The 16,320-nt window shown below is 48.3% G+C and overlaps 1 protein-coding gene across 1 annotated transcript in view; it reads right to left on the reverse strand.

The window, feature by feature from the left end:
• ITGB5 (integrin subunit beta 5) overlaps window positions 1-16,320 on the reverse strand; it is a 110,714-nt gene that overhangs the window by 38,213 nt on the left and 56,181 nt on the right. The window contains exons 9-10 of the mRNA XM_063932767.1: window positions 12,321-12,455; window positions 10,240-10,672 (exon numbers count right to left, since the gene is read on the reverse strand). Coding sequence (XP_063788837.1) covers window positions 10,240-10,672; window positions 12,321-12,455 — 568 coding nt within the window. The remainder of the gene's footprint in view (window positions 1-10,239; window positions 10,673-12,320; window positions 12,456-16,320) is intronic.

Below are 16,320 nucleotides of genomic sequence, written 5' to 3' on the forward strand. Positions count from 1 at the left end.
TTGATAGGGCCGAAATTTGAACCTTAATAGATCCCAATTTGAGACCCATAGACAATCCTGATTGCAGGAAATGTAGGAAAACGACCCAGTTGAAATTCCTCCATCGGAGCACTCCGCTGCTCGCACCACGCAACATATTTTCGCCAAATACGGCGATAATGCTTCGCGGTGACTTCCTTCCTTGCCTTTATCAAGGTAGGAATGACTTCTTCTGGAATGCCTTTTCCTTTTAGGATCTGGCATTCAAACGCCATGCCGTCAAACGCAGCCGCGGTAAGTCTTGAAAAAGACAAGGACCCTGCTGAAGCAGGTCCCTTCTCAGAAGTAGAGGCCACGGATCGTCCGTGACCATCTCTTGAAGTTCCGGGTACCAAGTCCTTCTTGGCCAATCCGGAGCCACTAGTCTTACTCCTCTTTGCCGTATAATCCTCAAAACCTTTGGTATGAGAGGCAGAGGAGGAAACACCTATACCGACTGGTACACCCAATGTGTTACCAGCGCGTCCACAGCTATTGCCTGCGGATCTCTTGACCTGGCGCAATACCTGTCCAGTGTCTTGTTGAGGCGAGACGCCATCATGTCCACCATTGGTTTTACCCAACGGTTTAATAGCATGTGGAAAACTTCTGGATGAAGTCCCCACTCTCCCGGGTGAAGGTCGTGTCTGCTGAGGAAGTCTGCTTCCCAGTTGTCCACGCCCGGGATGAATACTGCTGACAGTGCTATCACGTGATTCTCCGCCCAGCGAAGGATCCTGGCAGCTTCTGCCATTGCCCTCCTGCTTCTTGTGCCGCCCTGTCTGTTTACATGGGCGACTGCCGTGATGTTGTCCGACTGGATCAACACCGGTCTTCCTTGAAGCAGAGGTTTCGCCTGGCTTAGAGCATTGTAGATTGCTCTTAGTTCCAGAATGCTTATGTGAAGAGACGTTTTCAGGCTCGACCACACTCCCTGGAAATTTCTTCCCTGTGTGACTGCTCCCCAGCCTCTCAGGCTGGCATCCGTGGTCACCAGGATCCAATCCTGCATGCCGAATCTGCGGCCCTCCAATAGATGAGCCTCCTGCAACCACCACAGAAGGGATACCCTTGTCCTCGGCGACAGGGTTATCCGCAGGTGCATCTGAAGATGCGACCCTGACCATTTGTCCAACAGATCCCTTTGCATGGAATCTGCCGAAAGGGATTGCTTCGTAAGAAGCTACCATTTTTTCCCAGGACTCTTGTGCATTGATGTACAGACACCTTTCCTGGTTTTAGGAGGTTCCTGACCAGGTCAGATAACTCCTTGGCTTTTTCTTCGGGAAGAAAAACCTTTTTCTGAACTGTGTCCAGAATCATCCCCAGGAACAGCAGACGAGTTGTCGGCATTAATTGGGATTTTGGAATATTCAGAATCCATCCGTGCTGCTTTAGCACCTCTTGAGATAGTGCTAAACCCATCTCTAGCTGTTCTCTGGACCTTGCCCTTATTAGGAGATCGTCCAAGTATGGGATAATTAATACGCCTTTTCTTCGAAGAAGAAATATTATCTCGGCCATTACCTTTGTAAAGACCCGAGATGCCGTGGACAAACCAAACGGCAGCGTCTGAAACTGATAGTGACAGTTTTGTACAACGAACCTGAGGTACCCCTGGTGTGAGGGGTAATTGGAACGTGGAGATACGCATCCTTGATGTCCAAGGATACCATAAAGTCCCCTTCTTCCAGGTTCGCTATCACTGCTCTGAGTGACTCCATCTTGAACTTGAACTTCTTTATGTACAGGTTCAAGGACTTCAGATTTAGAATAGGCCTTACCGAGCCATCCGGCTTCGGTACCACAAAAAGAGTGGAATAATACCCCTTCCCTTTTTGTAGAAGAGGTACCTTGACTATCACCTGCTGAGAATACAGCTTGTGAATGGCTTCCAAAACCGTCTCCCTTTCTGAGGGGGACGTTGGTAAAGCAGACTTCAGGAAACGGCGAGGTGGCTCTGTCTCTAATTTCAACCTGTACCCCTGAGATATTATCTGCAGGATCCAGGGATTTACCTGCGAGTGAGCCCACTGTGCGCTGTAATTCTTGAGACGACCGCCTACCGCCCCCGAGTCCGCTTGCGAAGCCCCAGCGTCATGCTGAGGCTTTTGTAGAAGCCGGGGAGGGCTTCTGTTCCTGGGAAGGAGCTGCCTGTTGCTGTCTCTTCCCTCGTCCTCTGCCTCGTGGCAGATATGAATAGCCCTTTGCTCTCTTATTTTTAAAGGAACGAAAGGGCTGCGGTTGAAAGGTCGGTGCCTTTTTCTGTTGGGGAGTGACTTGAGGTAGAAAGGTGGATTTCCCGGCCGTAGCCGTGGCCACCAAATCCGATAGACCGACCCCAAATAACTCCTCTACGCATCGCCTGTCCACTGTCGTGTCCATAAAGCTCTTCTGGCCGAAATGGACATAGCACTTACCCGTGATGCCAGTGTGCAGATATCTCTCTGTGCATCACGCATATAAAGAAATGCATCCTTTATTTGTTCTAACGACAGTAAAATATTGTCCCTGTCCAGGGTATCAATATTTTCGATCAGGGACTCTGACCAAACTACCCCAGCACTGCACATCCAGGCAGTCGCAATATCTGGTCGTAGTATAACACCTGCATGTGTGTATATACCTTTTTGGATATTTTCCATCCTCCTATCTGATGGATCTTTAAGTGCGGCCGTCTCAGGAGAGGGTAACGCCACTTGTTTTGATAAGCGTGTTAGCGCTTTGTCCACCCTAGGAGGTGTTTCCCAGCGCTCCCTAACCTCTGGCGGGAAAGGGTATAAAGCCAATAACTTCTTTGAAATTAGCAGTTTTTTTTTTTTTTTTTTTTTATCGGGGCACCCCACGCTTCATCACACACGTCATTTAATTCTTCTGATTCGGTAAAAACTACTGGTAGTTTTTTCACACCCCACATAATACCCTGTTTAGTGGTACCTGTAGTATCAGCTAAATGTAACATCTCCTTTATTGCCAAAATCATATAACGTGTGGCCCTACTGGAAAATACGGTTAATTCGTCACCTTCACCACCGGAATCAGTGCCTGTGTCTGGGTCTGTGTCGACCGACTGAGGCAAGGGGCGTTTTACAGCCCCTGACGGTATTTGAGGCGCCTGGACAGGCACTAATTGAGTGTCCGGCCGCCTCATGTCGGCAAACGACTGCTTAAGCGAGTTGACGCTATCCCGTAATTCCACAAATAAAGGCATCCATTCTGGTGTCGACCCCCTAGGAGGTGACATCCTCATATTTGGCAATTGCTCCGCCTCCACACCAATAACGTCCTCATACATGTCGACACACACGTACCGACACACAGCAGACACACAGGGAATGCTCTATACGAAGACAGGACCCACTAGCCCTTTGGGGAGACAGAGGGAGAGTCTGCCAGCACACACCAAAAAGCGCTATATATGACAGGGATAGCCTTATGATTAAGTGCTCCCTTATAGCTGCTTTTATATTAATATATTGCCATTTATTTTGCCCCCCCTCTCTGTTATACCCTGTTTCTGTAGTGCAGTGCAGGGGAGAGACCTGGGAGCCTTCCTGACCAGCGGAGCTGTGACAGAAAATGGCGCCGTGTGCTGAGGAGATAGGCCCCGCCCCTTTTTCGGCGGGCTCATCTCCCGCTATTTAGTACATTTAGGCAGGGGTAAATATCTCCATATAGCCTCTGGGGCTATATGTGAGGTATTTTTAGCCTTTTTAAAGGTTTTCATTTGCCTCCCAGGGCGCCCCCCCCCAGCGCCCTGCACCCTCAGTGACTGCCGTGTGAAGTGTGCTGAGAGGAAAATGGCGCACAGCTGCAGTGCTGTGCGCTACCTTAAGAAGACTGCAGGAGTCTTCAGCCGCCGATTCTGGACCTCTTCTTGCTTCAGCATCTGTGAGGGGGCCGGCGGCGTGGCTCCGGTGACCATCCAGGCTGTACCTGTGATCGTCCCTCTGGAGCTTCATGTCCAGTAGCCAAGAAGCCAATCCATCCTGCACGCAGGTGAGTTCACTTCTTCTCCCCTCTGTCCCTCGTTGCAGTGATCCTGTTGCCAGCAGGAATCACTGTAAAATAAAAAACCTAAGCTAAACTCTCTAAGCAGCTCTTTATGAGAGCCACCTAGAATTGCACCCTTCTCGGCCGGGCACAAAAATCTAACTGGAGTCTGGAGGAGGGTCATAGGGGGAGGAGCCAGTACACACCACCTGACCTGTAAAAGCTTTACTTTTGTGCCCTGTCTCCTGCGGAGCCGCTATTCCCCATGGTCCTTTCAGGAACCCCAGCATCCACTTAGGACGATAGAGAAAAGCTGTTCGAGCGTCACCGACGCTCTGAGAATACTTAACACTATAAGAAATACACAACTACCGGGCTTAGGGTCTAACGCCTTATATGAATGTTATTACTTGCAAAAAGAGTAATACAGTACAAGTCACACACTACAATATAACATAGACTAACTAACCAGATAACTACACAGGAAATACAATACAATACTATTACGTTTTAAGGGAATAATAAGAGAGAAAGAGGAGGAGAGAGAGAGATAGAGATATAGCTCACCATAACAATAAAGACAATATGATTGCGGAGAAAACTTACGCACAAAGGGGAACGATCGCATGCGCCTCTGGACATCCAGCTCCCGATTATCAGCAATGAGAACCGTTGAAGAGTGAGCTGGATGTGATCGGCTTGTCTATTTATGCCCCACACACAATACAATTCAATGGTCCCTACAATCTCATTGTTCATTGGACACAGGAATTCGTCTTCGCATTATAACAAGAGGTCATAGGTTGATTCATACAGGTGGGCTGAGACCATTTCCAACTGCTCAGGTGGGTGGGAAACTAGGTTTCCCGCCGCATGGATAAGTAAGTGCAAATAATAGTAAATGGACATAAACTTCTTATGTCCATAACTATTCGCACGAGCGATTAATTCGCTCCAAACCAACACCGGAATATTGCTAATTAAATACTCTTCCAATGGATACTAAACACCACTGTATGACCCATGTCTGACCCTTCGTATCAAACAAAGAGGGATTTCTCCGTCCATGAACATGCTATATTAACTAAACTTTCAGAATCTATCAAAGGGACCATGATCTACAAAATACATTATATGGTTAAAATATGTAACGATTGAGTCGCACGCTACGAACACATAAACTCTACCGTAAATGCACATACCGTGCGCCTGCGGGTGCCCGCAACAGCGAGTATGCGCACGCACGGGAGAGCGCACGCATGCGCAGCGCGGACCTGTGCGAGGTGCAAATATGGCAGTGTGCATAGTGATATTTTTCTGACTTTGACACAAGCGTCGCATATAAAATTAAAGCTAAGACACATTTTCGGCACAAAAACGCCAGGCAGTAGCAGAGTCTCGCGGGACATGACGCACAGACAGGGACTGCGCCAATGACGTATGAGGACACATCTGCAAGTGGGATAGTCCGATTAGCGGTCATCCCACCCACCTGACTATATAGAGACATGTATTGGGCAACAATGGAATGCGGCTTTTTCCCCTACTCACTAGTCTTCGACCACCCATAATCCCAGCCCGGCTGCTGCTGAATGGCTATTACTTGGTTCGGACGCCTTCATCTGTAAAAAGTTGATCCCCAAATGTTTTCGAAACAATGAATGACTAATTGTGATTTACCGTCCAGCTAAGGCAATATTATATGTAAATACCATCCACTACCAACAGGACGTACGTTTGTGCCTATTCGAGCGGCACTTGGGGTGGGAAAAGTTTGCGCTAATCTCTGCAAGGAGGAACCGAGGTGAAACACAGGGGGTCATTCCGAGTTGTTCGCTCGCAAGCTGCTTTTAGCAGCTTTGCACACGCTAAGCCGCCGCCTACTGGGAGTGAATCTTAGCTTATCAAAATTGCGAACGAAAGATTCGCATCATTGCGAAAAGACTTCTCTGTGCAGTTTCTGAGTAGCTCGAGACTTACTCTTCCAGTGCGATCAGTTCAGTGCTTGTCGTTCCTGGTTTGACGTCACAAACACACCCAGCGTTCGCCCAGACACTCCTCCGTTTCTCCAGCCACTCCCGCGTTTTTCCCAGAAACGGTAGCGTTTTTTCACACACTCCCATAAAACGGCCTGTTTCCGCCCAGAAACACCCACTTCCTGTCAATCACACTCCGATCACCAGAACGAAGAAAACACCTCGTAATGCCGTGAGTAAAATACCTAACTGCATAGCAAATTTACTTGGCGCAGTCGCACTGCGGACATTGCGCATGCGCATTAGCGACTAATCGCTCCGTTGCGAGAAAAAAATAACGAGCGAACAACTCGGAATGACCCCCACAGAACGGACCACACAGTGACCACTAAATAAGTAACTGGAGCCATCCAGAAAATGACTGGAATGACCAGCCTTTGCCGCGCCACGGTTACTGGGCACTGCGGCCGACTCAACCAACCTATTACACGCAGAGAAAGGAACGCACGTAAACAGTTCCTGATTTCCCAGAAGCCGCCGGTGTAACGCTGGCAAAAAACACAACAATGTTTTCTTTCCTCTATTTTTAGTTCTGGAACAAGATCCTGATGTTTGCCACATAATTACAGAGGCCCCTGGCGAGGAGCCATCTCTCGGCCAGACACGGCCGAAGCCACAGACGTAGCTTTCCCAACGTCAGCACTTCCAGGAGGAAACTTTCCAAAGCTCCAACTTACCCACAGCTTACACGGGAGCATCGGATGCCTTCTTGCTCCAGGTCACCCACTAATAACCGCGCCATTCCTCCACACACCTTGTATTCATGAAGTAAGGTTTAGGGGGTAGATTTACTCAGCACTCCCGCCGATTTACTAACGCCTAAACCGCTGAGAGGCCAGACTTTACAGAACGATTGAACATCAGAGCACTGGCAGGTTTTCACCAGTAGAAGTATAGTATTTACTAAACGGCGGCTTTAGAAACAGCCTGAAAACTGGTGCCAAACCCGCCAAGTGTGTTGGTTGGGACAGGCAAGAATAAGCTGCTGATTCTGCTATCTGGCCAATCAGAAGGCGAGGAATCACGTACACTCAGAACGAGTACCAAATACGGAGGCATATACTGTGACCTATATTACATTTTATTACTATAATAGGGGGAAATGGTTTTATTTTTTTATGGAGAGCCTAATTAATTTTTTATTATACAGATGGAGCCCTGCTCATCTATCCCTTTAATAGGATTACGTGAACCAGGGCAGTCGGACTTAATTCCCTGCTGTAGTGACTTAATCCCCTGCTGTATTGTTCTCTCTGTATTGTATTGCAGCTGAAAACAATAGATGAAAGGCTTATGCTAATACGCCTTGGTGCACCTAGGTGCAGCGGAGAAGCCTAGATGAGCAACGCTCCACCTGTACTAAAGTGGTAATATTAACGGTTAACTGGTGTGTAAAAAAAAAATTTAATGAACGAGGAAGCATTTATTATGGTATGGCTATATAAAACGGTGCCCGCATCATTTAATTGCCCGTTTAATACAGTGGTTTGGGGATGCAATTTATCGGCTATATTCAGGGGGTTTCAAAACTAAAATGTACCCCTGTTTAGGACCCACCCAATCATTTGTGCCGGTCTGGGAGTCACACCGGCCGATCTGACTACCACGGCCACATGTGTAAAGGGTCAACCCCAGTGCTGAATGGCCAAAACACCTGGAAGGGTCACTTCCCAACATGTCCAATAATAAATCCAGGAAACCTGGATAGGATCACCCTCGTCTATGTTTTGGGAGCGTCACGTTGCGATGAAGAGCCGGTATCATCGCAGCGGGCGACGGCCAGTGTAAGAGTAAATTAATTTCTTTGTGAGTCAGTGACTTATCTCTATCACATCTACACAGCTCTCTGGGATATGATAAATACATGTCTGAGTCCTGCTACCTGTAACCACATCTATAATCTTCTTTTAGCCCCAGGAAACATGGCGAGTCCTCAATTAATCTATGAAGGGGGAGGGGAAGAGGGGTTATTGTAGGGGGATCTCAGAATGCAGCGTCTCCTCAGGGCGAAAGTCTGCAGCAGATCTCTCCTCGACATGTTCAGAAGGATCTTTGCAGTTTTCTATGAACATTCCACCACTATTACCTCCCGTGAACCTGGATTTATCACTTGATACCCTCAGGGCCCGATTCAGCGATGTACGTTGGCTCGATGTTAACGCACATCTATGATGTATTTGATTGCACTTGTGCAGATCCTGCTCTGCGATGTCGCTGCAGTGCTCCAAACGCGGCTTCACCGGCCCCAGAAGCATGAAATCCCGGCCATGCGGACGGTTACTCACATGACCGATGGGCACACAGGTGATCCGATGATGTGTCTTTGGTCGCAGCAGCGGATGAGAGAAGCCGGCAGTGCGCGTTTTTCTACTATAGACGCCTCCTGCCATTTTTGCATATTTTAGCACAGCCGCTACGTACAAAGACCCAGCGGCTGCAGCTAAAGTGCCGACACAACCTCAGCAAGAGGATCACGGGATGCAACAAGCGACGCAAGGAGGATTCTGGGAAAGGGTACACATTACTTTTTTTTTTTTTAAACATTCACTTTCCTACTAAATAAAATCAGATACGTCCACATTAAATATAAATCGCTGCATACACCGTCACAGCCTATAATCTATGGACTCCCATAATCTAGAAGTTTATGATAACAGGGGCACAGTCCTCAAGAGCCCTAACTTTTTGAAACATGTGGCTCTCCCAACGCTGTGGAACTAAGGCTGGAGAAGACTGCTGGAACTTGTAGTTCACCCGCATCTAGAGAACTACAGAATGCCCAAATCTGTTTATATGGATACAAGTGAATAGAGTTAGATACAGATTGTGAGGAGCCTGTAACATAATTCTTACAAGCGCATAAAACACGGACAGTACTCGCGATTACGGATGATGTGTCTCCCTCCCTTTCTGCACAGCACACGAAAAAAAAAAAATCAATAGTGTGACCCAGTGTAATTACCCCCCCCCCCCCCCACCCCTGTCTACTGCCCTGAAGGCACGAACATTACATTAACGTCTTCACCACCAACATGCAGCCGTCCGCCCTCCCAACATAACTGCAGAAAGCTTCATAGGAAATAATACCCTATTAGACATTATGAAAACAGTTAAAGTTTTTCTGGCAGCGGTGTCTCAGGATACAGAGTAGCATCAGATAATATATTTATAGCAGGACCTTGTTACTGACCATTAATCGTCGGGAGATCGATAAGCGTTCATACAGAACGCAGCAAAGTTATTGCTCAGGAAATGTAGCTGCATTGTACAATATAAATACAGAAGCAGCCTCTCGGAGCCAGGAGAAGGGGGGAAAGAGGGGTTGTAGCTGGGGTGGCAGTTTACAGAGACACAGCCAGACCCATCCCAGAGTCCTCATATTCACAGCCAACATATCACCGTCATTAAATCATAACAAGTAACATTACTGCATGACCATGCTATTATACTACATGGTCACATGATCTGTCAGTGTTCGCACATTTAATATGAGCTACAATAACATTAAAAATAAGTACGTCGTAGTCGACTGTGGATCGTAGGTGTTCGTGTTCAGCTCTTAAAAACTACCAAGTAACCCTGAAACGGGCAAAGCAACGATCCTGGCATTGTGGCAAAAATTATATTAACATTATACGTTGTAACAGTACGATAATAGCATGTATTTCACCAAGCACATGTAATATGCCAGAATACTTGCAGTAAAGGATATATACGACTGCGGCTGAATAATAAACGCATGGATTTCTACCGGGCCACAAAGTAAACAATCAGGAACAGCCGCCAGCAGGACAAAGGGCTGTATTTAATTTTAATGCACATATTGTGTGTGCAGAAGAAGACAAGACAAGATAGAGCCCCCAGAAGGCTAAATAGGTCATATAGGGGGGGAGGGGGGGGGGGTGTTCTCTCCCCCGCCAGCCCCCTCCTCCTCTATAGGGCCTGGGGGCTCGGACACGGAGGATGGCAGATGGTGATGGAGGAAAATACTGCTCTGTCCTCTCCACCCAAATGTGCAGATGGGTAGCAGAATATCTCTTACTGTTAGTACATATAAACCTCACGTCAGTAACGCAGACCTGGCGGCCGGGCTACGTTACTGGGACTGCTGATTATGGCAGACTGCAGTTTTCCCCCAGCAACGCATTTGTTATTTGTATTGGGCAGTTTCTTGGGCATCTCAGCCACTTACCTGAGCACAGGATGCCCCTGAACCTGGCACAGGAGAAGTCGTCACACTGGCAGTAGGAGCCGCTGATGCGCCCGAACTCGCTCTCGTAGCACGAGCACAGGCCGCAGATGCACCTCCCCCGCCCGTTGCACACGGTGTGGCTCTCGGATTCCCGGCAAGTGTTGAGGGACACGTCGCTGCTGTCGTCCTCCTCGCCGCACTCGCACCTGGCCCCCAGGAAGCCGGAGTCGCAGTCGCACACGCCACAGGTGTAGGTGCCGTTCCCGCTGCATTTCCCGCTGCCCGTTTCCACCTGCTGGGAGCAGTCACAGCTACAATTGTAAGTCACCGTCACCTCGAGGGTGTCCCGAAAACCCACCGGTTTGATGGTGAAGGAGTGCTTGGTGCCCGAAGGGGGGCAGGCCCTCGCCTCGGCTGAGACCTCAAAGGAAACCTGGAGAGTAAAGGAAGACGGGTAAGATTATGTTCTAGATCACAGTCAGGAATAAGAGGATGCCTTCTTAAGTGGCTAAAGCAGTGGCGGTGGGAAGGGTACTTCACATATATTGTACCCCACAAGCACCCAACACTCCTCAGAACTGGATAGGGGTCAGTGCTGCGGCACAGGATGTGGGGGGACGAGGTGGGGTATCAGTCACTCTCAATGCCTCTGCTGATGGAGGAGAAGCAATGACATGTTGCCCTGGTCACTTACACTGGATTTCCTATATGGACTATACCACACAGGGCGAGAGTATCCTATAACCTGTATATCTTCCAGTGTAGGGTTAGAGGGGCTGAATATATTTATTGGGGGGGGGCTGGGATGGGAGTGAGAGACAGAGCTGTGTTATAGCAGGCAATGTGCTGTCCCTTTAAAAAATAAAAAATAAATAACAATTTCACATAAATATTCGTGGAGTGTCCGGTGTTCGGTGAAATCCCAGTACAGAGCCTTCTGCTGCTTTCTGTGTGTAATAAGGAACAATAGAGGGCTGGCCTGTGCGAGTACAGAGAAGCAGGGGCACGCTGCATGTTATTGGAGCTCTGCGTACGGGACATGCCGCTATCCGCAGCCCTGGCTCTGGGATGGGACCGCGGCACAGAAACTTGGCAGACAGTGAAAGCCTTTTAATAACCAGGGATGACACATCCGCTGAGTCAGCACAGCCGGAGGGAGACAAGCAGCAGAGCAGATTATATCCAAGGGCCGTGTTCTGTACAGTCAGCTGGTGCGACTGCAGAGCAATTTGTATCTCACAGCCCTGCTTGGCAGTGTTAGGTTCTGTGGCTGCAGCAAGCTATATCCAAGGGCTATGTTTTGTATAGGCAGGTTCTGCAGCTGCAGAGCACATTATCTGCAAGGGCTGTGTTCTGCATAGTGAGGTTGTGCGACCGCAGAGAAGTTTATGGTCCTGCTTTGTCTAGTCAGGTTCTGCAGCTGCAGAGCAGATTATATCCAAGGCCGTGTTCTGTACAGGGAGGCTGTGTGACTGCGGAGCAGTTTGTAGCTCATGGCCCTGCTTGGCATTGTTAGGTTCTGTAGATGCAAAAGCATGCTAGCTCTGAGGGCTGTGTACTGTTCTATCAGGTTCAGTGGCTGCAGAGCAAGTTATATCTATGGCCGTGGTTTGTATAGACGGGTTCTGCAGCTGCAGAGCAGATTATATCCAAAGGACCATGTTCTGTAGTCACATTGCGTGACTGCAGAGCAGTTTATAGTTCATGGCTCTGCCTTGTATTGTTAGGTTCTGCATTGGTGTTAGCGTGACGAGCTCTGTACTGCCAGGTTGTGCGCTGTGCCCAGTAGTGCAGGGAGGTTTTATTAAAGCCCTGTGTAGCGGAGCGGAGTGCGTCTGATTATATCATATAGAGTGTCAGTGTATCATTGCACAATCTGATATAAATATACTCTGGGATAGAGTGGCAATGACATACAGCTGCAGGATTAGGACGCAGTTCCCCGGGATCATGGCACATTATTGTCCTATTTCCAGACAACAGCGCAGCACAAAGCCCAACTTTCCTTAAGCTTCTTCACGAGGCTGATCTGAACCTGAACTGTCCCCACTGGTGACCGTAACCCCCCGGAGGCCACTTACCGTGTCTCCAATCATCAGCTCGCCGCATTTCTTCACGCCAGGATAAGACAAACCGTCCTGACACGTGGCTGAAAAGCTGAGACTGAGGTCATCAGGGGTCTCGGAATCCGTCAGCTCAACCTTGGAGCGAATATTCTGCCAGACGTCAACAAGGAGAAAATGAAAACAGAGCATAATGAAGGAACATTCCCGGAATTCCGAGACGCAGCAGATAACACTGGTGGGATGGGACACTGTTTATCCTTCAACTCTCTTAGGAAACAATCACAGAAAACACTGCCAATAAGCCCCTCTCTCCGCAGCCACCGGGAGACCACATGAGACTGAAGTAAGGGTGCTGCAGAGTTCTCCCACCTGTGCTACATAATTACCCATACTGCACTTTGTGGGGTCTACGGCACAATCCATAGGGAATCCCATGATAAAAGCTTTAATATAGAAGGCTGCAGACTAATGACCCAAGTAACACCTGAGACAGCGGACCGGGCCAGAACATGACTACTGAGAGTTGGCCGCTACGGCTTAGGAGGGCGATACTTCTTATAATGCACAGACAGAGTGTAGGGGACCAATCAGTGGCAAAGAAAATGACCAACACAACTGCGCCTTCTCATTTCGCCGAGGTCACGACAAGGTCACAAACATACAGTACTTTCTATCTCCCGCACAAGATGCTGCCAGGACCTGGTCTCACACCTTGGATTGTCTGCAGCCGCCTATCAGGGTAAACCGCTCATTCTCAGAACAGATGGCAGCGCAACGTCAGGATCAGAACAAACAACGGATTTTCCAATCATATAAGAGAATGTCTATACGAGGTTTCATTGTCAGCGTAAGACGATTATAAAAGCTGGAGAGGCGGCTAATTGTGTGATATGGGGAGAGCCACAGGGATAAAGATCCTGCTGGGGAACAACGTGGGATCAAAGAAACATTTACTGACACATCCTCCGCAGACAACAAGCTGAACGTGCTGCAACAGAGCCGGCACAGACCGCGCTACCAACGGCCCAGGAGAACGTAGAGTATCACGTGTCAGCGTCAGGTCAGTCACTTACACCGGCAAGAGAGCCGTGTAAATGTTCAGAACGTAGAGTATCACGTGTCAGCGTCAGGTCATTCACTTACACCGGCAAGAGAGCCGTGTAAATGTTCAGAACGTAGAGTATCACGTGTCAGCGTCAGGTCATTCACTTACACCGGCAAGAGAGCCGTGTAAAATGTTCAGAACGTAGAGTATCACGCGTCAGCGTCAGGTCATTCACTTACACCGGCAAGAGAGCCGTGTAAATGTTCAGAACGTAGAGTATCACGTGTCAGCGTCAGGTCATTCACTTACACCAGCAAGAGAGCCGTGCAAAATGTTCAGAACGTAGAGTATCACGTGTCAGCGTCAGGTCATTCACTTACACCGGCAAGAGAGCCGTGTAAATGTTCAGAACGTAGAGTATCACGTGTCAGCATCAGGTCATTCACTTACACCGGCAAGAGAGCCGTGTAAATGTTCAGAACGTAGAGTATCACGTGTCAGCGTCAGGTCATTCACTTACACCGGCAAGAGAGCCGTGTAAATGTTCAGAACGTAGAGTATCATGTGTCAGGTCATTCACTTACACCGGCAAGAGAGCCGTGTAAATGTTCAGAACGTAGAGTATTACGTGTCAGCGTCAGGTCAGTCACTTACACCAGCAAGAGAGCCATGTAAAATGTTCAGAACGTAGAGTATCACGTGTCAGCGTCAGGTCATTCACTTACACCGGCAAGAGAGCCGTGTAAATGTTCAGAACGTAGAGTATCACGTGTCAGCATCAGGTCATTCACTTACACCGGCAAGAGAGCCGTGTAAATGTTCAGAACGTAGAGTATCACGTGTCAGCGTCAGGTCATTCACTTACACCAGCAAGAGAGCCGTGTAAATGTTCAGAACGTAGAGTATCACGTGTCAGCATCAGGTCATTCACTTACACCAGCAAGAGAGCCATGTAAATGTTCAGAACGTAGAGAATCACGTGTCAGCGTCAGGTCAGTCACTTACACCAGCAAGAGAGCCGTGTAAATGTTCAGAACGTAGAGTATCATGTGTCAGGTCATTCACTTACACCGGCAAGAGAGCCGTGTAAATGTTCAGAACGTAGAGTATTACGTGTCAGCGTCAGGTCAGTCACTTACACCAGCAAGAGAGCCGTGTAAATGTTCAGAACGTAGAGTATCACGTGTCAGGTCATTCACTTACACCAGCAAGAGAGCCGTGTAAAATGTTCAGAACGTAGAGTATCACGTGTCAGCGTCAGGTCATTCACTTACACCGGCAAGAGAGCCGTGTAAAATGTTCAGAACGTAGAGTATCACGTGTCAGCGTCAGGTCATTCACTTACACCGGCAAGAGAGCAGTGTAAATGTTCAGAACGTAGAGTATTACGTGTCAGCGTCAGGTCAGTCACTTACACCAGCAAGAGAGCCGTGTAAATGTTCAGAACGTAGAGTATTATGTGTCAGCGTCAGGTCATTCACTTACACCGGCAAGAGAGCCATGTAAATGTTCAGAACGTAGAGTATCACGTGTCAGGTCATTCACTTACACCAGCAAGAGAGCCGTGTAAATATTCAGAACGTAGAGTATCACGTGTCAGCGTCAGGTCAGTCACTTACACCAGCAAGAGAGCCGTGTAAATGTTCAGAACGTAGAGTATCACGTGTCAGCATCAGGTCATTCACTTACACCAGCAAGAGAGCCATGTAAATGTTCAGAACGTAGAGTATCATGTGTCAGCGTCAGGTCAGTCACTTACACCAGCAAGAGAGCCATGTAAAATGTTCAGAACGTAGAGTATCACGTGTCAGCGTCAGGTCATTCACTTACACCGGCAAGAGAGCCGTGTAAATGTTCAGAACGTAGAGTATCACGTGTCAGCATCAGGTCATTCACTTACACCGGCAAGAGAGCCGTGTAAATGTTCAGAACGTAGAGTATCACGTGTCAGCGTCAGGTCATTCACTTACACCGGCAAGAGAGCCGTGTAAATGTTCAGAACGTAGAGTATCATGTGTCAGGTCATTCACTTACACCGGCAAGAGAGCCGTGTAAATGTTCAGAACGTAGAGTATTACGTGTCAGCGTCAGGTCAGTCACTTACACCAGCAAGAGAGCCGTGTAAATGTTCAGAACGTAGAGTATCACGTGTCAGGTCATTCACTTACACCGGCAAGAGAGCCGTGTAAATGTTCAGAACGTAGAGTATCATGTGTCAGGTCAGTCACTTACACCGGCAAGAGAGCCGTGTAAATGTTCAGAACGTAGAGTATCACGTGTCAGGTCATTCACTTACACCGGCAAGAGAGCCGTGTAAATGTTCAGAACGTAGAGTATCATGTGTCAGGTCAGTCACTTACACCAGCAAGAGAGCCGTGTAAATGTTCAGAACGTAGAGTATCACGTGTCAGCGTCAGGTCAGTCACTTACACCAGCAAGAGCGCCGTGTAAATGTTCAGAACGTAGAGTATCACGTGTCAGCGTCAGGTCAGTCACTTACACCAGCAAGAGAGCCGTGTAAATATTCAGAACGTAGAGTATCACGTGTCAGCGTCAGGTCAGTCACTTACACCAGCAAGAGAGCCGTGTAAATATTCAGAACGTAGAGTATCACGTGTCAGCGTCAGTTCAGTCACTTACACCAGCAAGAGAGCCATGTAAATGTTCAGAACGTAGAGTATCACGTGTCAGCGTCAGGTCATTCACTTACACCGGCAAGAGAGCCGTGTAAATGTTCAGAACGTAGAGTATCATGTGTCAGCGTCAGGTCATTCACTTACACCAGCAAGAGAGCCATGTAAATGTTCAGAACGTAGAGTATCACGTGTCAGCGTCCGGTCAGTCACTTACACCAGCAAGAGAGCCGTGTAAATATTCAGAACGTAGAGTATCACGTGTCAGCGTCAGGTCATTCACTTACACCGGCAAGAGAGCCGTGTAAATATTCAGAACGTAGAGTATCACGTGTCA

Source organism: Pseudophryne corroboree, chromosome 7 (assembly GCF_028390025.1).
Source record: "Pseudophryne corroboree isolate aPseCor3 chromosome 7, aPseCor3.hap2, whole genome shotgun sequence".
NCBI classification, from domain to species: domain Eukaryota; kingdom Metazoa; phylum Chordata; class Amphibia; order Anura; family Myobatrachidae; genus Pseudophryne; species Pseudophryne corroboree.